This window comes from Podarcis muralis, chromosome 3 (genome assembly GCF_964188315.1).
Source record: "Podarcis muralis chromosome 3, rPodMur119.hap1.1, whole genome shotgun sequence".
Classification (NCBI taxonomy): Eukaryota; Metazoa; Chordata; class Lepidosauria; order Squamata; family Lacertidae; genus Podarcis; species Podarcis muralis.
Genome location: NC_135657.1, coordinates 118,754,239 through 118,780,512, shown reverse-complemented (window position 1 = coordinate 118,780,512; position 26,274 = coordinate 118,754,239). Strand labels below are relative to the sequence as shown.

The following is a 26,274-nucleotide window of genomic DNA, read 5'->3' as shown; positions in this document are numbered from 1 at the left end:
AACTTACTGTCAAATCACATCTCTGTGGCCACAGCATGAACCACAAAAATTATACATCCACTGTTTCGTTCAAAATATTTTTTTTCTTTTCCTCCTCTAAAAACAAGGTGTGTCTTATGGTCCCGAAGGATGTACTGAAGGATGGTACAAAATATGCCCCCTGTGGGGAAAGCTGATAGTTTTCCAGGACTTCTGAATTTCTGTAATACACTATGGAAATAAGAGAGAGCTGGAGACACCTGTCCTTGTTCTCCGTTGCTCTCCTGCCATAGTTACATTCGCCTAGGGATTGAAACAACGCATTAGGATGAAAATGGTAAGGTGTTTATGGAACGTACAGAGATACCTTCTGTTTAAAACAGGAGACCAGTAAGACTCTGCTCACAAGGCGACCAGAGCCCACATACTGCAGGCTCAGGAGGGAATTGGAACCTACAGGTGGGACATCTTTAATAAGCAGCTATATGTTAGCTGGCCTGGCATTACAGAGACGATGGAGTTTGGTCAGAATTGGACTCTCGTCACAAATCCCCATATGCTGTGGGCTAGTCCTGGATGCACCTTGGAAGGGTGGTATGGTGGGGGTGCAGGCGGCTATTTGACTGTGGCCCAGATGTAATAGGAAACCAGATGTTTTGGGGAGGATTCCAGATTCAATCGCCGCCATATCCTGGTAAGACTGGGAGAAATCCTTGCCTGTGGCAAAGGAAGGTATCAGCCAGTCAGAGCAGACGATACTGAATTAGATGGACCAATCAACTGACTTTGTATAAGGCAGTGAGCATCACATGAGCTGCAGTGTGCCTTGCATGCTCCTCTCTCCCCCTCCTCTTTTCCAGCTGCTCTGCTATGGCTACACTGAGGAATGGCAAGGGGAAGTGTGCAAGCCTTGGGGGCTGATTTTCATAATATTTGTAGTATGCTCAAGTTCATAATGATAAATCATGGTTTAGCTAAATCATGCTAAACTCATTTTCATGATGCGAAACCATCACTATGTCTGAATGTAGGCATAATGTCCATACCTGTAAGATATATGAGAGCTTCAAATGAGGTTTCTTCATATTCATTCAGAAACATCTGAATCTGCTGCATACTGATTCTCAGATCAGATTCTTTTAATTCATAAGGAATGTTCCAACCTGTCCAGGTCAGAGTGGGGGGAAAGTGAGTCTGCAAGGCAGCAAGCTTTCTTCTTCTGATGGCAAACAATAAAATGCCATTCAATGCTAATAGGCTACGCTGAAACAAAACTATAGTGAAGCCCAGGCATATGTCTCAATATTGGATGCAAGAGGGAGATATTTATCTTTAATTAACTTCCTTTGCAGTGCACCAGTGTGTTCCAGGTCTTACATTAATTTGAGCCGCTAATGTTAAATATTATTTATGTGCCCTTCAGCTGTCATTTGAAAACTGCTGAGCTCAAAACTGAACAGCTGCATTCTGATGGACACAGAAACGGCACAAGTGCCTCTGGTTAATTTGAACAGAAGCTGCCTATACTGTATGGCCACCTAGGAAATCTGAGCAAAATAGACCCAAGTTTGTAACCACATAAAAATACTCCCATTTGTTATTTGGGGTGCTTTGGGCAGCAAAAACGGCTCAGTGAGTGACATACCGAGGAAATCTTCAATAAATCTAAGCCCCCGCTTAATCGCACAGACTGACACAATGATTGGTGCAATGGTTGTGCAATTACTGGCATGGGGTCAAAATCTGTTGCCAGTGACTGTTTAATCCATGCTGTGCTGTTCCTTAGTTTAGAGGTGCAGCACATATACGACGAGAGCATCAGTGTGGTGTTGTGGACAGCGCAGTAGATCAGGGAGATCCACTTTAAATTCCCCACTCAGGAATATGGATGGGTAAATCTGTCCCTTTAGGTTTCTAATATTTCCAATCTTAAATGCAGTTCTTCACTGTCTCTAGGGATCCCAGTTTGGGGGCCTTACAAGAGCCTAAGAAGAGTTGGATCAGCCAATGGCCCATCTAGTCCAGAATCCTGTTCTCATAATGGTCAACCAGATGCCTGAGGACAACTCGCAAGTAAGACTTGAACACAACTCTTGCCTTCTGTGGTTTCCAGCAACTGGACTTGCGAGGCATTACTGCCTCTGACCATGGAATCTCTGGCTCAGATTTAGAATTGGAGACCCGGGTCTGGGTCTGGCACCTCATCTGCTTGCACTGCCATTTTTTTTTAAAAAACCTGGCTGTACACTCCTCCTCTGGGTCAGAGTTTGAGCTGCTGCTCAGGGTGTGGGTAGTGAAAGATGCAAATTATCGCCTTGTTCAACTGAAAGGCAGTTGCTTAAGAAATCTCACCTGCCATGGGATCAGCACCTGATGACAGGACAAGAATCGGAGCTGTGCAGCATTTGGATTCATGGCAACTTCTAACAAGGTCAAATGTTGGGGGTTCAATATATATCTTCCCCGATGAACTGCTGGGTGGCCGGGGTGATTTTAAGAGACTGGATGTAGATGTTAATAATCTTCTCTGTTTCCCCTAAAGTGTTGTTGTTGTTGTTGTTGTTTAGTCGTTTAGTCGTGTCCGACTCTTCGTGACCCCATGGACCAGAGCACGGCAGGCACTCCTGTCTTCCACTGCCTCCCGCAGTTTGGTCAGACCCATGTTTGTAGCTTCGAGAACACTGTCCAACCATCTTGTCCTCTGCCGTCCCCTTCTCCTTGTGCCCTCCATCTTCCCCAACATCAGGGTCTTTTCCAGGGAGTCTTCTCTTCTCATGAGGTGGCCAGAGTATTGGAGCCTCAGCTTCACGATCTGTCCTTCCAGTGAGCATTCAGGGCTGATTTCCTTCAGAATGGAGAGGTTGGATCTTCTTGCAGTCCATGGGACTCTCAAGAGTCTCCTCCAGCACCATAATTCAAAAGCATCAATTCCTAAAGTGTTACTCAGGCTGAAATCAGTAAAGCATGGGACTTTCTTCTCCTGCACAAAGCCGGCCATTTCTTCTGACATTCTGTACAGTAATCAACGGTAAAGGCTCCCCAAGAAGCCACCACCATCCCTGAAGATAAGAAGACATCCCCAATGAGGTCAGTGTATCAAATTCCTGGCAAGTGTGCTGCTTCCGTCCACCTATCCTTCTTGCCTCCTAAGCCACTGATCAGCTTTTCAGCCCTGTCCAGCTACTGAGAGCATACGTCAATGCTGTTCTCGAGTTCTTTCTTCTGGTTATTCAGTTCTTCCAGCTCATCATTTAGCTTCTGGAGGCGGTCAGTCACCTTCTTGGGTTCTGCTCACTTCATATTGAGCTCCTGCATTTGAACAGCAAGCAAACCTTCAGACTCCCTGAGTCGTTCACGTTTTGGGGCCACCACCTTTGCGACACGGTCATACACTTCCACGGCTCTCACTTCTTTGCACAAGCCTTCGCCAAGGATGAGACATTCTTTATGACAGCTGGCTAGAAGTCCGAATGGTGCCCATTGGACTTTAGGGGCAGATTGCAGGAGAGTCAACAGGAGTGGGGAGTTAGAGCCTGAAAGGCAAAGTCTATAACAGCAACCCTGGGGCTAAAGAGGAGCAGGAGCAGGTGGGGGCTGGCTAAGGACAGGCTTCGCTTGGTAGGACAGTGCCCCACTTACCCAGATGAACTAAACTCTACTGCTTGAATGTCTTGCTATACAGTGGTACCTCGGGTTACATACGCTTCAGGTTACATATGCTTCAGGTTACACACTCCGCTAAACTAGAAATAGTGCTTCAGGTTAAGAACTTTGCTTCAGGATAAGAACAGAAATCGGGCTCCGGCGGCAGCAGGAGGCCCCATTAGCTAAAGTGGTGCTTCAGGTTAAGAACAGTTTCAGGTTAAGAATGGACCTCCGGAACGAATTAAGTACTTAACCCGAGGTACCACTGTATAATATAAAGTGATACGAGGACAATGCTCAATATCAACAAAGAAGCACATGACAACCCCTCCCAATAAAGGGTTTTTGGTTGTTGTTGTTGATTTACCCCATCAAGGCTTTCCCTTCATCATAGTTCCAGCCCTACATCTGCTAAAACTTCATTGTTTTTCCTGGTCATGCCTGAAAGGGTGACGGGATGTTGAGAACAAGCTCTTACATTCATTGATTTGGGATCGGGAAAAGATATACATATTGTTCTTTAACCAGTCTTTCGAAAGTGGGACGCAAAAATCCCAAATCTAAACTGTCCAATTCAACCTTATTAAACAAAGCCATAGGCATATGATTAACAAAGGCATCAAGAATCATTTCTCCCTCTTCTTTTTTAATTAAAGAAGGGAGGTTTCATTTCTTTCTTTATTTAAACAAATTATTCACACATTACGAGGCCATAAATGCAATGGATTACCTTGACTCCAGGAGGAGCCTTTCCCTTCCGCATGTTCCCTGGTTCTCTGGCTAAGGAAATGGCGCCCTTTGGAGGAATGCTTGGCTCCTCCTTTCCCTTCCGCATGTTCCATTGCTCGCTGGCTAAGGAAATGGTCCACACTGTGGCCAATAGAAACAGACCCTGCAGCCACAGCATCATCTGCAGACTGCACACAGTCATCTATTTTTTAAAACAGAGCTGATGAGGATTGATAACGCTGGAAGACAGAGCACTTTCGTCCACTTTAACTCCACCCACCTAAATCTCCCTCCCACAAAACACTAACAAGGAGGTGGCCAGAGAGAATGGCAGCTTACCCAGACACAGCTTACCCATCATGCCAGGCTCTGACCCCCAGGAAAGAAGGCTGCGACTAGGCGGCCGGCAGCTGGGAAATTCCCGTGCCAGCGCTTGGAGTAGCCGGCTTCCCCACCATCTCTTTCTTTGAATTGTGGCCCAAGCCAAATCCAACCTACACCTGCAATCAATAAAGTTTTGGCCTAATTTAAATCCCATAACATCCAATTTGTTCACCTAACAACTTACCCCTTTTTCCTGTTGATTCACATCAACCGAAATACCCTCTGTGCCCCAGATACGCTCAATATAACCTTCATGTAGGAGTGTGATGTGAGCTGACACCCCTGGCTTGAATCCGTATCTGAGCAACCAAACAGCAGAGGAGAGGGAGTTGAAAGTTTTGGCAGCAGGGGTGCCAACTTGAATAAAATGGGGGCGGGGGGCGGCAGGTAAGTGGTCCACGCACACCATTGGTGGTCCACGCAACCATTTGAATGGCAATGCCCATAAACTGGGGGGGGGGAGCCCCCTCAGAGGTTTTAGTGGATGCTGAAGACCCCTCAGCCCCTAGGAATGGGCTCCTATGGTTGGCAGATAAAGACACTGAGAATATGCCCTTCAAAAGGTTGCACAGGCCACTAGGGGTGCATTGGAAGATGGCTGACAATACCATCTCTCCGGCTCACACAAGGTAATTAAGAGGCTAATGATGGGAATAATTAGCCTCCCGGGTTTTCCCAGGGGATGGGAAAATGCTGCCTCGTCCGCGGATGCCTATAAATCACCCCCAAGTTCGAAAGGAGGGGGTGGGGGCACTGGACGGAAAGCCCTCGGTGAGTTTTTCGCTCTCCTGCATGCCGCTTTTGATTGCGATCCTAGTTGCATTGCTTAAGATAAACAATTGGAGAAGAGTAAATGCACATGTTTTGAGCGAAGGAAAGGGTGTACTGATTGCTAATTAAATCGACCTCTGAGAAGCTGAGTGACGGGTTGGATTGAATGGAAGACTACATCAAAGAATCACAGCTATGTTGGTATGTTGAAACGGATTGGAAGGGGGGGGGACTTTTCTCTTTTTCAATATGATTTACCTAACAACCCCTCCCCAAGAAGAACCGCCACACGACTGATAGCAAGTGAGATGGGAAAATAAACTGTGTGGAAATAAAATTATTAACTAAAGGCTTTGTTTTGCGGAAGATCTGGAAAGGAAATGAAAGGCTTTTGGATGACGCAGTTCTAATTGGGAACCGCCATTATGAGACGAGACAGACTTTGTTGCAAGATTTACAGTCAAAGGGGGAGGAAGCCATGGTTCTGTTAGCATATCTGAATTCTACGTTTGATCTGGCAAGAACTCCCCTGAAAAGACTGATTTATGGAGCAACCGGTCTGGGAAAGTTAATGAGCAGACGCCTAGATTGTATCTTATGGGAACTGCTGAAATGGTGCCTGCCGTTTGAACAGAATTTTTGGATCAGCGTGAAAATCCACACAGGACTATAATAATGTTTGCTTCAACTCGCTTGTGGAGATAATCTCAGAGGTTATAAAGAGAAAAAAAATGATAACAACAAGAAGATTGGAAGATTTGCAAAGGATAACAACAAAGAGATGGAAAGATGGGACTTGTGAACATCAAAGCAGCAGAAATATGAGATAATAATAATAATAAATAATAAATTTTATTTATATCCCGCCCTCCCCAGCCGAAGCCGGGCTCAGGGCGGCTAACAACAGTCAAATAGTCGAACAGTCAAATTCTAAAAACATTCTAAAAACATTTCATTATAAAAATTAATTAAAATCAAATTGTTGGCAACCGATTAGGCAAAATTCTGTGCAGGTTGCCAGAGGAGGGAGTCAGGCTGCGCCCTGACCAAAGGCCTGGTGGAACAACTCTGTCTTGCAGGCCCTGCGGAAAGATGTCAGGTCCCGCAGGGCCCTAGTCTCTTGTGACAGAGCATTCCACCAGATTGGAGCCGCCGCCGAGAAGGCCCTGGCTCTAGTTGAGGCCAGCCTAACCTCTCTGAGGCCTGGGACCTTGAGGATGTTGTTATTTGCAGACCGTAGGTTTCTCTGTGGGGCATACCAGGAGAGGCGGTCCCGTAGGTACGAGGGTCCTAGGCCGTATAGGGCTTTAAAGGTTAAAACCAGCACCTTAAACCTGATCCTGTACTCCACCGGGAGCCAGTGCAGCTGGTATAGTACCGGATGAATGTGATCTCGCAGCGAAGACCCCATAAGGAGTCTCGCCGCGGCATTCTGCACCCGCTGGAGTTTCTGGGTCAGTTTCAAGGGCAGCCCCACGTAGAGCGAGTTACAATAATCCAGTCTGGAGGTGACCGTCGCATGGATCACAGTGGCTAGATCAGGGCGAGAGAGATAAGGGGCTAACTGCTTAGCTTGGCGGAGATGAAAAAATGCCGCCTTTGTTATAGCTGTAATCTGCGCCTCCATAGAGAGGGAGGTATCGAAGATTACACCCAAACTCTTAACGGACGGTGCTGGCACTAATTGCACCCCCGCAAGAGATGGGAGTTGCCCCCTCGATCCCATATCGTCCCGCCCCAGCCAGAGGACCTCTGTCTTCGAAGGATTTAACTTCAACCGGCTCCCACATAACCATCCAGCCACAGCTTCCAGACATCTGGTCAGTGTGTCTGGGGCCGAGTCAGGATGGCCATCCATCAACAGATAGAGTTGGGTGTCATCAGCATACTGATGGCAACCCAGCCCAAAACTCCGGACAAGCTGGGCGAGGGGGCGCATAAAGATGTTAAAAAGCATTGGGGAGAGAATCGCACCCTGAGGCACTCCACACACCAAGGAGTGACGCGATGACAATTCCCCCCCAAGCGCCACCCTCTGTCCCCGACCAGAGAGAAACGAGTGCAGCCATTGAAGGACTGTGCCCTGGATCCCCACGTCGGCAAGGCGGTGGTCCAGAAGTTCGTGATCGACCATGTCAAAGGCTGCTGACAGATCAAGAAGAATCAGCAGCCCCGACCCGCCTCGATCCAGCTGCCTGCGGAGATCATCTGTTAGGGCGACCAGAGCCGTCTCGGTCCCATGCCCAGCGCGGAAGCCGGACTGGAATGGATCCAGAGCAGATGTTTCATCCAGAAACCTACCGAGCTGTTCAGCAACCGCTCTCTCAATCACCTTACCCAGGAAAGGAAGATTCGAGACCGGGCGGTAATTGGATAGATCTAAGGGATCTAATGATGTTTTCTTTAAGAGCGGACGCACCACCGCCTCCTTCAGTTCCCCTGGGAATATCCCGGTGCCAAGGGACAAATTGATGATATCCCCCAGGGGGGCCCGCACCTCGTCTGGACACGCTCTAATTAGCCATGACGGGCACGGGTCAAGAGGACAGGTGGTGGGCTTTCCAGCTTGGAGGAATCTGTCCACATCAGCTGGAGATATCCGGTCAAAGTGGTCCAATACTGGACCCGAGGACAGTCGAGGGGCCTCCAGTTCCTTTATTGTATCCAAATTGGCAGGGAGGTCATGGCGGAGCAACAGGACCTTCTCCGCAAAAAAGCTCGCAAATGCCTCACAGCTGTGTGTCAGATTGTTATTTAAATTTGGCTGTCCTTCGAGGGACGTTAAAGACCGAATTATACTAAATAATTGCGCCGGGCGAGAGCTAGCGGATGCAATGGAGGCCGAGAAGTAAGACTTCTTAGCGGCCTTCACTGCCATCTCATAGGTTTTCATAAAAACCCTATAAGATGTTCTTGAGGCTCCGTCACGGGCACCCCGCCATACTCGCTCTAGCCGTCTGAGGTCCCGCTTCATTTTCCGAAGCTCCTCGGTAAACCAGGGAGCCCGGTTTCTGCGGGGTCGCAGAGGGCGCTTAGGTGCGATCTCATCGATGGCTGCCAGGAGCTGGGTATTCCAGCCCTCAACAAGCTCAATCAATGAGTCGCCAGGGGGAGCAAGGTCCCGCAAGGCTTGACGGAATCTATCAGGGTCCATCAGCCTCTGCGGGCGAGCCCAAATCGGCTCGCCACCTAAGCAGGGTGGGGGTGGAAAGTCAATCCTGGCTTTCAGAGCGTAGTGATCAGACCATGGCACCTTCATCGAAGGAGACATGATCACATCTATACCGGCGCCAAAGATCAAATCCAGCGTGTGGCCTGCTTGATGTGTGGGGCCCGAAACAAACTGGGAGAGCCCTAGTGTCGCCATGGAAGACACCAGGTCCAGAGCCTGTGAGGAGGGAGTGGCATCAGCATGGAAGTTGAAGTCTCCCAATACCAATAGGTTAGGGAACTCCAAGGCCCAGCCGGCCACCGCCTCCAGCAGGCCTGACAGGGTGGCTGCTGGTGCGCTAGGTGGCCGGTACACCAGCCAGACAGCCAAGCTCTCCTCGGAGCCCCACACTAGGCCAACACATTCAATGCCGGGGATTGATGGCGATGGTAGAGCCCTGAAAGGACAATCTTCCCGGATTAATACTGCCACCCCTCCCCCCCGGCCCACAGTCCGTGACTGGTGGAGGACGGAGAAACCCGGGGGCGCCATCTCTCGTAAGGTAACAGTTACCCCTTCACGCACCCAGGTCTCCGTCACACAAGCCAGGTCGACCCCCAGCGAGATAAAGAAATCTCGCAGGGTGGCGGTTTTGTTGCCTATAGACCTGGCATTGCACAACACCAGTGAAGGAGGTGAGTAATCCTTGCTCACCCTACCCTCGTCTCTTGGGATGGGGCGCAGATTGGAAGGGGTACGAGCATATCCGTATCTCGATCCCCTTCGCCTATAACATGATAGGACCCTTTCTGAACTCAAAGCATGGGTACCCCCAACACAAATTTAAAATTCGGCTAAATTTTTGGAGTTTATTATGTATTGGTATAATTTGGAATTAATGTGATATGATTGGTTTGTCAATTGGAAATTTAATAAAAAATTATTTTTTTAAAAAAATCCAAAGGTTGCACAGATAGTGCTTGATGGAGATATGACTAAACCCCGTGATATACAGAAGGGGAGAAGGCAAAGATGTCCACTTTCCCTGTTACTTTTTATTCTGGTCCTAGAAGTGTTGCTGAGAGATATTAGAGGAAAGAATTATGGGAAGAAAGATTTAAAAAGAAATATACAAGCTAAGGGCATTTGCTGATGACATGATGTTAACTTTAGAAAAAGTTAGAGCTTTAGAATACCACAGCAGGGAATCAGTATTCTTATGGACCAATAAATGAGTTTGGTGCATTAGCAGTTTTTAAGATTAACCATCAGAAAAGGAAAGTATTAATATGACCACATACTAGGTGGTCAACAACAAATAACATTTGACATGGGCTGAAGTTAGAAAAGATATGCCAAGATGGGAAAGGTTAAAATTGTCATTGCGGGTCAAAATTTCAGTAATAAAAATGAATGTTTTGCCTAGAATGATCTTCTTATTTCAAACAATACCTATTGTGACTGATTTACTGTTTAGAAATGGCAAAAAAGATTCATCTAAGTTTTGTGGCAATGTAAAAAACCATGAGTTAAAATGAAAGTACTGCGAGATGTGAAGGAACTGCCTGATTTGAAATTATATTTTGCAGCCTGTTGCTTAGTGTGGAGGAAATACAGTGGTACCTTGATTTAAGACCGTAATCCGTTCCAGAAGTCCAGTCTTAGAACAAAGTGGACTTAAAACAAGGCGTGCTTTCCTATAGAAAGTAATTGAAAATGGATAGATCTGTTCTAGACAATGAAAAACACCTCCTAAAACAGCAATTTAACATGAATTTTACTGTCTAACGAGACCATTGATCCATGAAAAGAAGGCAATAATCAATGTAAAAGGTAAAGGTAAAGGTACCCCTGCCCGTACGGGCCAGTCTTGACAGACTCTGGGGTTATGCGCCCATCTCACTCAAGAGGCCGGGGGCCAGCGCTGTCCGGAGACACTTCCGGGTCACGTGGCCAGCGTGACAAAGCTGCATCTGGCGAGCCAGAGCCGCACACGGAAACGCCGTTTACCTTCCCGCCAGTAAGCGGTCCCTATTTATCTACTTGCATCCGGGGGTGCTTTCGAACTGCTAGGTTGGCAGGCGCTGGGACCGAGCAACGGGAGCGCACCCCGCCGCGGGGATTTGAACCACCGACCTTTCGATCGGCAAGTCCTAGGCGCTGAGGCTTTTACCCACAGCGCCACCCGCGTCCCCACAATAATCAATGTACTGTACTATAAAATAAATAAGACAGTATTGTAGATGGAAAAAAACCCCACATTTGTTTTTTTTCTTATGTGCACTGATGATAGCCATTGTTTGGATGGGGGACTTTTATCCATTTTTGCAGTCACACAATCAACCAGTAGCTGAACTAGGTTCCACACAGTTACAAAAACAAGTCACAAAAATGAAGTCACAAGCCATAGTCACAGGTCAGTCCCATAAAATGAAGCCACAGTCAAAAAACCAAAAAAGCCACACAAACCAAAATGCAAAAAATAAATAAATAGCAAAAACAAAACCTCCAAATATCACCTCTGTGTTGCTTGGGTGCTCGGGACTCAGCAGCTGGCAGACTCAAACAGGAAGCCTCAATTAACAAATGGGACTCAATTAACAAAGGAAACACACTCAACAGGAACCAGACAATGAAAAGCGACCCCTAAAACAGCAGCTGGGCCCATAGCTGTCAACTTACAGATTTAAAAATAAAGGACCAGCAGCCTCGAAAATAAGGGACCAGCAGCCAAAATAAGGGATCATAGAATCATAGAGTTGGAATAGACCACAAGGGCCATCGAGTCCAACCCCCTGCCAAGCAGGAAACACCATCAGAGCACTCCTGACATATGGTTGTCAAGCCTCTGCCTAAAGACCTCCAAAGAAGGAGACTCCACCACACTCCTTGGCAGCAAATTCCACTGTCAAACAGCTCTTACTGTCAGGAAGTTCTTCCTAATGTTTAGGTGGAATCTTCTTTCTTGTAGTTTGGATCCATTGCTCCGTGTCCGCTTCTCTGGAGCAGCAGAAAACAACCTTTCTTCCTCCTCTATATGACATCCTTTTATATATTTGAACATGGCTATCATATCACCCCTTAACCTCCTCTTCTCCCGGCTAAACATGCCCAGCTCCCTTAGCCGTTCCTCATAAGGCATCGTTTCCAGGCCTTTGACCATTTTGGTTGCCCTCCTCTGGACACGTTCCAGTTTGTCAGTGTCCTTCTTGAACTGTGGTGCCCAGAACTGGACACAGTACTCCAGGTGAGGTCTGACCAGAGCAGAATACAGTGGCACTATTACTTCCCTTGATCTAGATGCTATACTCCTATTGATGCAGCCCAGAATTGCATTGGCTTTTTTAGCTGCTGCGTCACACTGTTGGCTCATGTCAAGTTTGTGGTCAACCAAGACTCCTAGATCCTTTTCACATGTACTGCTCCCAAGCCAGGTGTCACCCATCTTGTATTTGTGCCTCTCATTTTTTTTGCCCATTGGGCTCCCTGCTTCTCAATGGGGACTCTCTTGAGGAGGGATTTGGGCGTTGCTTCTGGACCCAAACCAGCTTTGGCCCTGGAACGCCTGTGACCTGCAGGATGGCAATAGTGGCTCATGAACTCAAAGCTCTCTGACCTTCCACTTACATTTCCCAGCCTGCAGATTGGCTGTGTGCTTCTGCCCAGAGCCGGGCTGCCTGATATTTGGATCCTTGCACCCTCTGCTAGGCCAAAGTGGCTTAGTTGTAACCAATAAAGTTCTGGCCATTTCTCTTTCTGTGTGGGATTGTTGCTGTCCACACCCTGAGCACAAATGGTCAAACTGCAATTTGCTACATTCCGTAGTTACAAGGAAATCAAAACATTTTCTTTTGTTTTCTCAGACTCAAAAGCTTTATTAGTTTGACTGCAGATCAAACAGAGAGTAAAATTCTAATGTTAAATTCATTTTTGTAATAACTATAAACAATTACAATTACATGTAAAAAAATTATTAGAAACCATTTACATATAAAATGGTTTTGTCCAGTAGTAGTCTATGGATCAGTGATAATCAAAAATGAACAATAGTCTAATTTAGCAAAGCGTATTGTTATATTAATACAAAGAGATGGTTGGTATAAGAAAGAAATTCAGGAGCCTTATATTATTTGTGTGGGACATTTGCAAGAAGCCCCACACTTTTCCATTATAGGATGATCACATCCCACTTGATCCTTTAAGCTCGCGCAGTTGCTATAAAGATTTGATTCCGTGCATGGATTGGCTAAAAATGAGAGAGAGAGAGAGAGAGAGAGAGAGAGAGAGAGAGAGAGAGAGAGTGTTACATACTGGAGAAAATTTAAACAAAACAAAAATGACTCTCTAGGAGAGCCTCCTGCTGGGTCAGACTAAAGGTTCAGGACCCTGTTTTCCACCATAGCAAACTCTGGGGCCCAAGTGGTGTTGGATATTTGTTTTTAAGAGAAGGGTTATGGTTTTCATGTACAAGGATTAGTTGGATAATTTCACAAACTTCTTTAAGGGCACTCAGAGTTTGCCAGTATCTTTTTGCCTCACAATAGTTTAACATTCTCAAACTTACTGCACAATCCCTTGTCACAATCATTTGGGCAGCGCCCACAGGGTTCTCCTGCTTCGTAGGGGGTGGCAATCTTGCCTTTGATGTTCCCTCTGGAATGATAAATGAAAACCAGCAGTTTATATATCTTTTTCTTTCTAACTTGAGAGATGGCCTTCTTGAATGGCACCAGTTGCTCAATCTTCCACACAGCAAATATGTTAGGAGGGGAAGGGCCTGTGTGGGGTATAGAAGAGAACAGCTGGCTAGAGGGGTTGATGCCTACTCCAAAAACAGATGTTGGCCACTGCATCAGGGCTGTGGGATCTTTTCCAGCCCAAGGGCCACACTGCATTCGGGAGAGCTTTCCAGGGGCCACATTTTAGTGTTGGCTAGGGCCAGTACCATTAACTTAAAGCCTACTTTCAACACACATTCACACACCCCTCTATCATTCATCTAGGCACCAAGCGAGTAACTTGCTCCAAGAAAGGCTGGGGGCAGAGGCCTTCTATTCAGGCGCTTCCTTCAGGCTCTAGAGCTGCTTCAGAGCCTTAAAGGGCCATCGGCACTCTTCCTTCATTCCTTAACCTCACCTCTGGTGTGCTCCTGGCACGCAGCGGCATCGTCTTGTTTGGCGATGCCTGGGGTGCCTGCACATGCATGCCAGGCAGAGGCGGGGCGCCGAGGATGAACAGACCCTGCCACGCCAACCCAGCCCTCACCACTGGAGCCAAGCAGGGTGTGCTGTGCTGCTCCCCCCCCCCCAGTGCAGGGGGAGCCCAGCTGGCTGACACAACCCTTGGTGGCTGATTCTCCCTGATGCCCGCAGAGAGAATCGCTGGGCTGGGCCATGCTGGGGTTGCTCCTTGCTTGCATCCCTCTGTCCGTGCCTGCTCACCAAGCAAGGAGCGAGTGAGCCCTGGCTGGGCAGCCATTTAGTGAGGGGGCCAGGGACACCGCATTGAGGCCAGGCCCAGAGACCCCTGGCAGCAGGCAGGGCAGGATGGGGGTTCTTGGGGGGGCACCTAGTTTCACCCCCTCAAAATTGTGTGTCTGGGGCCATGCCCCCCTGGCCCCACCATGCTATGCCCCTGGTGGAAGGGGCCTGTGAGGGTCCAGGCTCTGGCCCTATAGGCCCTAGTGGCCTGGGGTGCTCCTCTGGGTGTTCTTGTCCATCTGCAGCAGCTGTCTCCCCATCTTCCATAGTTAGACTGCCCTGAACCCTGAGCCAGAGTCAGCTCCACACTGGATGCCACTGCAGCCTCCAACTGTCTGTCCGGATCAGGGATGCATACAGGGGTCATAACAAACCCTGTTTGGGGTGGGTCATGGCCAGGTTTGATCAGAAAACACAACAACACTCAAAGCAATACAAAACAGAACACAACATTTTGTGCCTTGGAAGTTATGGGGTGAAGAAACCAAACCACATTAGCTACTTTGGGCAAAAAGAATCCACAGATTTTATTTTACTGTTCCAGTAACCATCCAATGAAATCCATATGACCTCCGCCAGATCATTCCAGCTCCCAGCAGAAGGCTTTGCTCCCCAAAGTTTAACTGGCAGGGACTGAAGATCGGGGCTTCATCTAAGCTAAGGTTGAAGCCCCAAACTTCTTTTCTTGATGAGAGGTCAAGTCTCAGGGCTGTGTGTGAAGTGTTTTTTTGAGGATATGCCGATTCATTTCTGTTGCTGTTGCCGAATCATATTCAGCCTCTGCATAACTGCGATTAGAGAAAAGGGTTACAACAGCCCCTTCCTCACCCCCCTGCAACATGGCCGCAAGGGCCCCAAAGCTCTGGGAGCTCAGTCTGCCATCACCCTGCAGTTCACAGTGCCACCTGCTGGCAGCCAAGTGAACTGCCATGAGACAATACTTTTACATGTTTATTGTGTAAGATATATTCAGCAATGAATATGAGACATAGGGGGGAAACGCTATAAATTAGTCAGAAATTAGATCATTTTAACAAAAGAAAAAAAATCCTATGAGAAATGTAGTTTTAAACAATTCCTGCTCTCTGGCGCCATCTGGTGCTGCATGTTTAAAACATATTCAGTTCCTTGTTTCTTTACTAAGGTAGCTGAGTCCCTAGTGACATATGAGGAAGGCCGCAAGTAGGGAAGCACCAATATGAATAGGTAAACAAAACTAGTGGCAGGTTATGTGCTGCATCCAACTAAATAGATTTGTTTTGCTTAACAATTTTCCTATCCTCCTGTAGTAGAGGAAACCACCACATAGGAGCAAGATGCTGCAGGCTGCCTTGAAAAGAAAGGAAAGCAGTTACTGAAAGGAACTACACAGCAATAGTACTTCGAGCACATAATATGTTTTGTTTGTGCTTTGGAGGTCAAGATTGAAATCTGCCAGCTGTGTAGGATTGACCCCTGCAGTCGGCTGCCCTCATGGAGTTGTGTCATTCACATGCCACTTCCAGGCACAGGGCACATTATGCAGAACACATTATACTGAACACATCCAGGCACATTATGCAGAAGAAAATCCCAGGTGGCTGCAGCCAAGAGAGAAGGCAGAGAAGGGAAACTCATTCCCATATGCACCAGAAAAGGATCCTTATATGTACTGACAGAACATATAAATGGCATGAGGCAGACTCTGGCGGGCAATAGGTGTAGAGCAGGGGTCGGCAAGCGAAGGACCACGGGCCAGATCAGGCCCCATGGCCTTCAGGATCTGGCCCACAGCCTGTTTGTGGATCAGCGTGGGGATTCTGTTCGTTTGGGCTGCACCTCCCCTGCACCATTCCATTCCCTCCCTCTCCCTCGCACACACCGCGGTGGCGCCTCCTCCCTCCCTCCTCCTGGCTTCTCCTTGCCCTGCCTAGAGGAGGAAGGGGGCTTGCTGAGCACCATTTTGAGCAGCCCCTCTCCGGAGCCAGCCCTTTCGCGCCGCTCATCTCCCCTCCGCCGCCGCCGCCCTGGTACTCCTGTGGGCCAGAGAGTGGAGCGGATGTTCTCTTCCTACCCACAAGAAAGCAGCAGCAGGTGGTGATGGTGGCAGCCCCAGGGAAGGTAAGCGCCGTGGCTGGGGCTGGGGGGTGGGGAGGAGGACTAATTGCCCCCCTTCTTCCAGCTTCCCCGCTGTTCTGCTTCTCTGGCCCACCACAAGGTCTGAGGGACAGTGGACCGGCCCGCGACTAATTTTTTTTGCTGACCCCTGGTATAGAGCTTGGAGGAAACTGGAAGCAGCAGGATGGAGTCTGGCTGAATCTGGTTTTCCAGTCCCCTGTGAGGATTTCTCAAAAAACTACAATGTTATTGGTCAGTGCTACAGAATACAGGTTGGCTGCTAACCCTAAACTTAAATGCTTATGTCCCAAGATAAAAACAGCATTGCAAGAGGCAGCACGTTCTTCTGTTAATACATACGCAGGACTGTACTGGCAAACATAGTAGTACTGGTATTCTTGGTCTGGACAGAAGGCAATAGCACATCCGATTAGATGCGAATTATACCAAACCACCTGCAGATACACAAATGAACATGAATGTGATCACACTGTAAATCTGAGTGCACAACATGACAACCTTAAGGAGTATTGAAATGGATCCTCCACATCCTATCTCAGTGCTGCAATTCTATTGCACAGATCCCACCTTCCCCTAACATGTACAGTGCAACAGGTTTGCCTTTAAATGCAAACTGAATAGAATTCCCCTCCTACATCTCTAGTAAATAATAAAGATGATTCATGATTCAAAAAAAATGAGAGGCACAAATACAAGATGGGGGACACCTGGCTTGAGAGCAGTACATGTGAAAAGGATCTAGGAGTCTTGGTTGACCACAAACTTGACATGAGCCAGCAGTGTGACGCGGCAGCTAAAAAAGCCAATGCAATTCTGAGCTGCATCAATAGGAGTATAGCATCTAGATCAAGGGAAGTAATAGTGCCACTGTATTCTGCTCTGGTCAGACCTCACCTGGAGTACTGTGTCCAGTTCTGGGCACCACAGTTCAAGAAGGACACTGACAAACTGGAACGTGTCCAGAGGAGGGCAACCAAAATGGTCAAAGGCCTGGAAACGATGCCTTATGAGGAACGGCTAAGGGAGCTGGGCATGTTTAGCCTGGAGAAGAGGAGGTTAATGGGTGATATGATAGCCATGTTCAAATATATAAAAGGATGTCATATAGAGGAGGGAGAAAGGTTGTTTTCTGCTGCTCCAGAGAAGCGGACACGGAGCAATGGATCCAAACTACAAGAAAGAAGATTCCACCTAAACATTAGGAAGAACTTCCTGACAGTAAGAGCTGTTTGACAGTGGAATTTGCTGCCAAGGAGTGTGGTGGAGTCTCCTTCTTTGGAGGTCTTTAAGCAGAGGCTTGACAACCATATGTCAGGAGTGCTCTGATGGTGTTTCCTGCTTGGCAGGGGGTTGGACTCGATGGCCCTTGTGGTCTATTCCAACTCTATGATTCTATGATCACAAATCAGTCTAAGAGACATGCATTGATGCAAACCTCTCCTATAGAATCGGCAGTTTGTGCAATGTATTCAAACTTACTTCCCATAAAGAGCTGTTCAGGAGTAAAAACCTCTCTGTCTACCTTGCAAAGGTATTTGGGTCCATGTGATTTGTTTCAAATACTCTTGTGAACTGCTTTGAGAAATTTAAGATAGCAAAATAGTTTATTTTAAAAAAATAATTGGAAACCTCAAAAAGTATGAAGATGTTAGCCAGGTAGTGAACGTTTCTTTTACCATGGCGCAACATTCAGCAAGGCTAATGCATTTTGGATATTGTCATTGAATTTCAAGCTTAGGCTTAACTGATTTTGAAATTTCTTGACAGTATCCTCAGTTACATTTCTTGGGCTTTGAGATCTGACATATTTTGCTGTATTTGTTCTGCTATAGTAACTGATATCTCTGCTTGCTAGTCTGCCCCTTCCAAACACTTTTGAAACAGCTAGTTAAATTTGTAAATAAATAGTTCAAACTTTTTAACCTCTGACCAGTGTCATAGTACCTGAGTGTAATGGCCAATCACGGCTCCTTCCGTCTTTGCTCCAGAAGCATACAGAAAGTCATCTTTTTCATTATACCAACTCAGAATGGCTTCAGTCCAACTCTTGAGGGAAGTTGACATGAAGAGATTTTCACCACAGGATCTGCCATCTGCAAGTGGAAAAACAATTATTTACAAGAACTTGAAGGCTTGCCTACTTCTGCATGTGCTTCAGGAAAAGTAGCATTTATACTGTCTAGGACAGGGGTCTGCAAACTAAGGGCCACGGGCCGGATCAGGCCCAATTGCCTTCAGGATCCAGCCCACGGACTATCTGTGGATCGGCATGGGGATTCTATTTGTTCAGGCTGTGCCATTCCACCCCCCCCCCCACTGCGGCAGCGCCTCCTCCCTCCCTCCTCCTGGCTTCTCCCTGCCCTGCCTAGAGGAGGAAGGGGGCTGGGCTGAGCTGACTGAGCGCCATTTTAAGCAAGCCCTCTCTGGAGCCAGCCTTCTGCACCGCTCATCTTCCTGTCCCCGCCACCCTGGTGCTCCTGTGGAGCAGACAAACTCCCTCTGCCTACCCACCAGAAGCAGCAGCAGCAGCGGCCCCTGGGTAGGTAAGCGCATCAGCTGGGGTTGGGGTGTGGGGAGGAGGACTACTTGCCCCCCTCACCTCTAATTCCAGCTCCCCCCGGTGAAGCTTCTCTGCCCGCCACAAAGTCTGAGGGACAGTGGACTGGCCCGCGGCTAAATCTTTTTGCCAATCCTGGTCTAGGACTTAGTTTCTTTTCTATAAATCTGTAATGACCTTACCCCTAATTCTTTTTTTTAAAAAAAACTTATTTATTGGTTTTTCACCAAAAAAACCCCCTACAAAATTTAACATTCTTCCTTTGTTGAAACCTCTCCTTTATCTTTACCTTTATACTGAGACCTGCTGCCTCTGACAGTAAACGTAAAACATAGTAATAGAATCACAGAATCATAGAACTGTAGAGTTGGAAGGGACCCCAAGGATCACTGGGTTCAGCCTCCTGCAATGCAGGAATCTCATCCAAAACATCCATGACAGCTGGCCACCCAACTTCTGCTTAAACACCTCCAGTGATGGAGAGCCCTCCAGCTTCCGAGGGAGTCCAGTCCACTATCAAACTGCTCTTGTCTGTGAATGGAGTCCCATGTACTGAAAGGGCCAGGAAGTCTCTCCCCTGACATTACATGGTTTTGCAACCCCAAATCTTTCCAAGACAGCACATATGGAAGGCCCTGAGGTGTCGCTCTTGGCGGGTGTTAGTTGCCCACAACTCACTTCCATGCAGCAGTGTACTGAACATGCAAGCCTGGTAGACTTTCTTCTTGGTGTTGATCATTAGCATCCCATTCTCCTATACCCTTTTGGAGAGGCGAGCCTTTGCCATAGCTGCCTTGTCAATATAGTTGCCCAGCTTAGTGTCACTGGAGAGATTACTGGTTATGGTGGAACCCAAGTAGGCAAAACCATCTACCACCTCAAGCATGTGGTCACCAATGCTGTTTTACATGGAGTGCTGGTGATATCCAGATCCAGAACGTTTGTCTTTGTCATGCTGATGGTGAGTCCGTTGCTCCTTTAATTGTTGAGCTGAAGGCATGGGAGAGCAAGAGGGTGAAGAATATGCCAAAAAGAGTTGGGGCAAGGACACAGCCCCTAATTCTTTCATGTTCCCGTCCTTATCAATACGGAAAGTGAACACCACCACCCCATTTAAGGAAGTGGTTCATGGGGACTCAGATTCCTGTATCAGCCTGACTGGAGCACTCCTGTTACAGATTGGGGATGCATTGCATTTTGTTGCGAGTTTATATTTGTTGCCTCTGGTGCAGACCCTGGGTGGTCTTCTCAGCCTACTAGCTTTGCGGTGAAATACACCCACCTCTAAATGGCAGAGGTTTCTGCATACAGGGTACACAGAAGTATGCTCACTTGTAAAAATTGAAAGGAAATAAATCTAAATAGGCACAAACCAAAATAGCCTGACAAGGACCGGCAATCACTGTCTTGCAGAACCCACAGAAGATTGGAAGCATGGGGCCATGGAATATTGAGGGTGTTGGCAGAGCGACTGAGAGGGAGAGAAAATAAGGCCTCATCCACACTTCTCCTTGTCTTGCTGCCCCCCCCCCCCCGGGAAAACCTGCTGTTCACCACTGAATCAGAACACACAACAATTGGTTTTTCTGCAGAGTGGTAGGTTTTCTCAGGGAAAGTGGTGGGACAAATGAAAAACTACTCAGACCTGTGTTTGGGAAGCAGAAAACCTCTTGGGGGCCTGCTTTGTGGGCACAGGGCAGGCAGAAGTGGGGAAGAGCCCAGAGAGGGAGAGACAAGGGAAGGAGGAGGAATGGTACCTTCTTGAGCTCCTGACTCAAGGTTTCAGGAGACAGAAGAGGACAGAAGAGGAAAGGGAAGGGGGAAATGTTCCTTTTCATACTCTTTGGAAAGTTTCTCCCTGCTATAGACCAACAAAAGGCTCAACTTCAGGGCTGACACCTATCTCAAACTTTAGCACTTCAGCACTTTTACATGATAGTGGGGTCAGCTTTTGGGATGGTGGGAAGGAGAAAAGTGTTCTTTCCCCCCTTTCCCCCTTGGAGATTCCCCCCACTCCTGTTCTGTCAGGCTCCCTTTCAAGTTATGGCAACACTGCATGATTTCACTGTAGTTCCTCACTTGGGCATTCATATGTATAAATGTATAACTTACAGCACCCAGGTTGTTACCTGGATACCATTTGCTATAGATGGCAGAGATTACGGCTGCTGGAAGACTTATTGGAGTATATGCAAGACACTTCAAGGAGCGCAGTCTTTGGCTTGGTTCAAAAGAGAAATATGGATAGGTCTGTATGTACAGGGCAGCTTCTGTGGCTCCAGTTGTGAAAAGGCATTCCCAAGCCCCAAACCTTGGGAGCAGATTCCAAGACCTGCATATATTGCCTCAAGTGTGGTATGAAGATATAAAACATTCAGCTGCAAAGGCCAATCGGCATATTTTAAATGTGCCACTCATGCGTTTCTTTTGATATAGCACTGAATTAAAATAAAAGTTCAAATCAATTTTTTTCAAAGAAAAATATTGCATTAAATATTTGTTATTCTCTTCTTCATGAAATAGATTTAATGTCTTCTAACAAAAATCCACTTTAAATAATCTGTTTGAACTCGTATTTGTTGGAAGATGGGTTCTTTACTTACTTAGTGTTCTATCAGATGCCGCACTGTGTTCTAATGTGCATTGGTTTGCCCACCATTGTGCAATCTTTCGTATATCATCGCTCCACTCCTATGTACAGATAAAAATACATTAGTGACTTACAAGTTTATAGAACAGTAATCCCCAGAAATGCATCAATTACCAGTGGATTTTGTAACTCTGGTGATGTTGATGTTCTAGCTAAACACTGAAAGGCAATTTCTCAGCTATTGGCACAAGCCTGGTTCAATAAATCATGGCCAATTGTGGAAATCAAGCCTTTTTAAAATTATAGGTATTTAGAAGCACATTATGTTCCCAGGATTTCTTTCTATGCTTCTCTTACTTATCTAGTCAAATCAGGTGCATTTTCGTTACTGCATTTGGATCTTAGTCTATTTTTGCAAAGAAAGCAAGCAAACAAGCAAGCAAGCAAGCAAGAAAGAAAGAAAGAAAGAAAGAAAGAAAGGATGATTTATTTAGCAATGTTTTTGACATTTTTTCTCTGTAACCAAGCATTTAAGAGTGGAATTTGGGTAAACAGCAATTGCAAATAGGTCACTTAATAGGAAACTCATTGCCAGAAATGGCCAATGTTGCCAAATTCATTCATTTATTATGTTTGTGTATCTTGACTTTCCTCCAAGGAGCTCAGGGCAGCATATGTGGTTCTTCTTCCTATTTTAGCCACACAACACTGTAAGGTCAACTAGGCTGAGAGCCAGGAGGCTGAGCCGTGGCTTCATGGTTTAGTGGGACTTCAGCCTGCATCTCCTTAGACCTAGTTTGCCACTCCAATCCTTACATCACATTGGATTTACTTGTGTAGTAGTTTATGTACTCATCATCGGTTAATGGAGATTGTTGTAGCTCTGTTAATAATAATTACATTTGTTACCCTCTTTTTACAAAAACAAAATTTCAGAGTGACTTAACTAGATAAAATGCAACAGGTAAAAACAAAACCATGTTGCAATATCTTGTCCACTATATTTTGCTCTGGTTTCATAATTTTCCTACCTTAACAAATCCCCCCCCCCCCCGCCCAGCAATTAATTTAAAAAATGCCAGTATTGTTCCTGAATACATTTCTGTTGGGTTTTCAAAATGTGTCTTACCATCTTCACCATGTTGCTAGCAGGTGGTTGGACTTCTCTCCGTAGCTTATTGTGTATGTCCACAATCTCCTTTTTCTGGTCTTCATTGATGGTGCTCAAACTAGCGAAATGGTCAGAGACCTGCAACCAAAGAGACAGTGGCCAAGGGTTCAGATGCAACCATCTCAGACTGATAAACCATGGACTGTGTCTGTGTGTTCCCTCCTGCTCTGCCTCCTCTACCTTTCTCTCACTCCCCTTTGCAAGTTTTCTGGCTTTGCTAAACCATAGTTTCCCATTACATCAGAACTAGGAAACTGTGAATTAAGCACCAACCAAATGCTAGTTTGCAAACCATAGCCTAACCACACTTACAACTTAAGCCACACTTTTCTGGTTGAGGCATAATGGGAAACAATGGTTTAGTAAACCCCAGAAATCTTACACCAAGGCTTGCAAGAGAAGGGAGGAGGAAGTACTCAAGGCACAATGCCCTGGTCCAATAATGAGCCATTATGGGTTTTTTTGGTGGGGGTGTGTGTGTGTTCATATCTATGGAGCAACTTTTAAAATGTGAATCATGTACACTATATACATAAAGTGAAACAGAAAGAAAAGAAATTGAGACTGCGTCCTTATTGACAAGCTAACACAGGGATGCGGATAAGAGTTCCCAGCAAATAAATCTTTTTTAGTTGATAGGTCACATGAAAATAAAGTCAGCCCAGACTGGTTTACATTTGGAAACACGTATTTGAACCAATGACCCAAATTTATTAAATATAAACTTATAAATTAACAGTTAAAAATAGCATTTAATTTTTACAGTAGAGAAGAACAAGAATAATGTTACAAGAGAATTATCAAGGAAAACTCCATTATAGAGAAAAAGAGAAGAAAAACATGCAGACTGTAACCACAGATGAAGTATGGGACTTTTTATTTAAGAAAGAAACTTTGTGGAAAAGTAAAATATTGGGTAAATTGGGGGGGGGCATTGTTGCTTCTTCAAAGAAAAGAAAAATGACTATTATCACATTGCTGTCCTGAGGCAGAAAGTGGTTGGTGTATGGTAATTGCGGTTATCAACGAAGTCATCCAAACTGGAGTACAGTATGTTAAGTATAATTGTTTAATTGCACATTGAAGTGGAGGATGTTTGTATGTCTGTCACAAAGGGTTTAACGCTGGAAAATTCTACTAAGCTAGAAGGAAGCTCTCTCTGAGCTCTAGCTGAGTTGTTGTTCTCTGCTAGCGTTCGTGTGAGTGTTTAACTCTCCTTAATCATGTGATTAAGGTCCTCCATTGTGAAGTCACCATTTTGAAAGGGAGCTGGCTTGGCCATTTGCTCCCAGGCACAGTCAGGGAAGGATGTGATGAGGAAGCCTCTCAAGAAGCTGCAGGTTAGTGCAGGCCATGGGAAAAACAGAGCCTTGATTTCAGCTCTGATCGTAACTAAGTTATATATTTAAGAAGAAGAACCTATGCTTGAATATGCATATATTTTATAAACATGGATGTTTTTGTACCTGTTTTTGAAGAAGTTCTGGTTAGTAAAACTTTGAGTCTGGACAATTTTTGTTCCAAAAGGACTCAGTTTATATGCATCCAATTGCTTCATGCTGCACAATATTAATATCTGCAATACAGTAATATTGCAACTTATGCATGTTTAACTTGTGTGCATACAGATTTCAACTTGTGGCAATAGATAGATAGATAGATAGATAGATGATAGATAGATAGATGATAGATGGATAGATAGATAGATAGATAGATATAGATAGATAGATAGAGGTGGAAAGGGGGCAGGGTTCCAGGAAAAAATGACTTTGGCAATCCCACCCACCTTTGACCCCAATGTGCTTTGACTCTACATGATTTTGGCTTTAGGCATGATCCCTGGAATGTAACCCCTGCTTAAGTTGTGGGCTTACTGTAATTATTAACCCATTCATGCATCTACTGAACTTTGTAAAGTATTGTGTATCTAAAAAGCACTAGATACAAGTCTTGTATATATCCTTTGAATGGATATTATATGCTAAAAGGAAAGACAGTAGGAAACCAGCTAAAATAGAATTGATCAGAAAATTATGGGAACCGTTAGGAATAATAAAATTGACAACAACGATGGGGAGAAAATCAAGGTGTATAAATATATGCAAAGCAATTGAGACCCTGTGATTAAAATTTATCAGTTAAATTCATCAAATAAATGTTAAGGATCTCAAGGACAGGAATCAATTTCATGCTTTTATTTGGTTTTTGCAAGACAATAGCAGTGTTATAATAAATCTAAAGTGTTCATAGTAGGTTTAATGTGTAAAGTAGCTTATTTATCCTGTATTACTGTAATAATATTATTCCCTGTGAACTCTCTTATAATCCTTTTGCCTCCTTTTTTGAACATTTTGTGTATTTCTTTGGAGAATAATAGAAAGTCATTTATAAGTTAACACGAAAACAGCAGCAGGAAACAACAAAAATACAGCAGAAATAATTTTTAAAAAACTACAAAAACTGGAGAGTTAAAAACAGAAGATTACAAACCTATAATCTGGAGAATAATTAATTTCAAATTCCTTTGGCCATTTGTTAGTGCTCTGTCCTCTGGATGTGACTCACCAGAGAGGTATGAGCTGTGAAGTCAGTTCTCTGAAAGTCTTCTCTGAAAGAAGCTCAACTAGCTTCTTGTCTGCTGGCATAGCAAAGGCAGATGGGTTCTATCTGCAGTCACCAGCAGGAAAGCACCTTGAGCCTGGTTGGGGCAGGACTTTGCTCTCTAGGTAGCAAAGAATATGGAGTGAGGAAAAGGGAGCAAGTTGGGCACCTGCCTGGCAGCTTAGGGCTATTTTGCACAGACACGCTCATGTCAAGCTTGGCCAGCACAGACCTCAATGAACCTTGAAGGGTGGGTGTGAAAGTGCTTTCCCACTCTCTGGCAAGATCTCCTTGGATTTGATTAGGATAGGTGGCCTTAGCAAAAGCATCAGGAACCAGTTTGCCTTTTATGAACACCCCACATTCTACAAATAAACCAAAGTCCTACCTGTGCAGCAGATTGATGCAGCCCTGCAGCCAGGCAGGCACACAAAATGAGCAGGATCATGGCTGAAAAGCAAAGAAACCAGGACACATTTGTCATCTTAACTGCAATATATCTATGCCACTAAAACATCCACCTTACCTGTGTAATTTGAAACTACGTGAGGGGGCCCCTTAGGGCTGAGCATGCTAGCTCTGTGCCCCTGCTTGTCATTTTCATAAGCCTCTGTAAGTTGGTTGACCTTCTGAAACAGGGAGCCTGCTTTACTCATTGAGTAAATTTCAAAGATCTGGCAGGTCCCTCTTCTCCCCACGAATAACAGAATCATCAGGTTGGAAGGGACATAAAGATCATCTGCTCCAACCCATCCTTGATTTAGAAAACTCATGGCTACAGCAGCACACTGGGCAGTCTAGCTAGAGTAGAGATTTCCTTCAGGGATCATTAAAGCCATTTGAGGCCTCTTCAGTAAGTCAAAATTTATTGTTTTGAATGACAAAATTTAGTGTTAAGAGAAAGTGTAAATATTTGACCATGGTACAGCACAATCCCAACCATGTGTCCTCAAATTAAGGATGGCAGTCTTGGTTACCATGTGTCTAAGGCAGTGTTTCCCAACCTTGGGCCTCCAGCTGTTTTTGAACTACAATTCCCATCATCCCTGACCACTGGTCTTGCTAGCTAGGGATGATGGGAGTTGTAGTCCAAAAACA

The 26,274-nt window shown here is 45.7% G+C and overlaps 1 protein-coding gene across 1 annotated transcript in view; it reads right to left on the bottom strand.

Moving 5' to 3' along the window:
- Positions 1-25,667, bottom strand: part of LOC114593517 (uncharacterized) — a 43,091-nt gene extending 17,424 nt beyond the window's left edge. Inside the window, exons 1-11 of the mRNA XM_077925347.1 lie at positions 25,565-25,667; positions 22,534-22,653; positions 21,418-21,505; positions 18,202-18,350; positions 16,597-16,691; positions 13,224-13,312; positions 12,788-12,905; positions 4,922-5,036; positions 4,355-4,541; positions 3,312-3,464; positions 1,026-1,142 (exon numbers count right to left, since the gene is read on the bottom strand). Coding sequence (XP_077781473.1) covers positions 1,026-1,142; positions 3,312-3,464; positions 4,355-4,541; positions 4,922-5,036; positions 12,788-12,905; positions 13,224-13,312; positions 16,597-16,691; positions 18,202-18,350; positions 21,418-21,505; positions 22,534-22,653; positions 25,565-25,660 — 1,327 coding nt within the window. The 5' untranslated portion in view covers positions 25,661-25,667. The remainder of the gene's footprint in view (positions 1-1,025; positions 1,143-3,311; positions 3,465-4,354; positions 4,542-4,921; positions 5,037-12,787; positions 12,906-13,223; positions 13,313-16,596; positions 16,692-18,201; positions 18,351-21,417; positions 21,506-22,533; positions 22,654-25,564) is intronic.
- Positions 25,668-26,274: the final 607 nt, after the last annotated feature.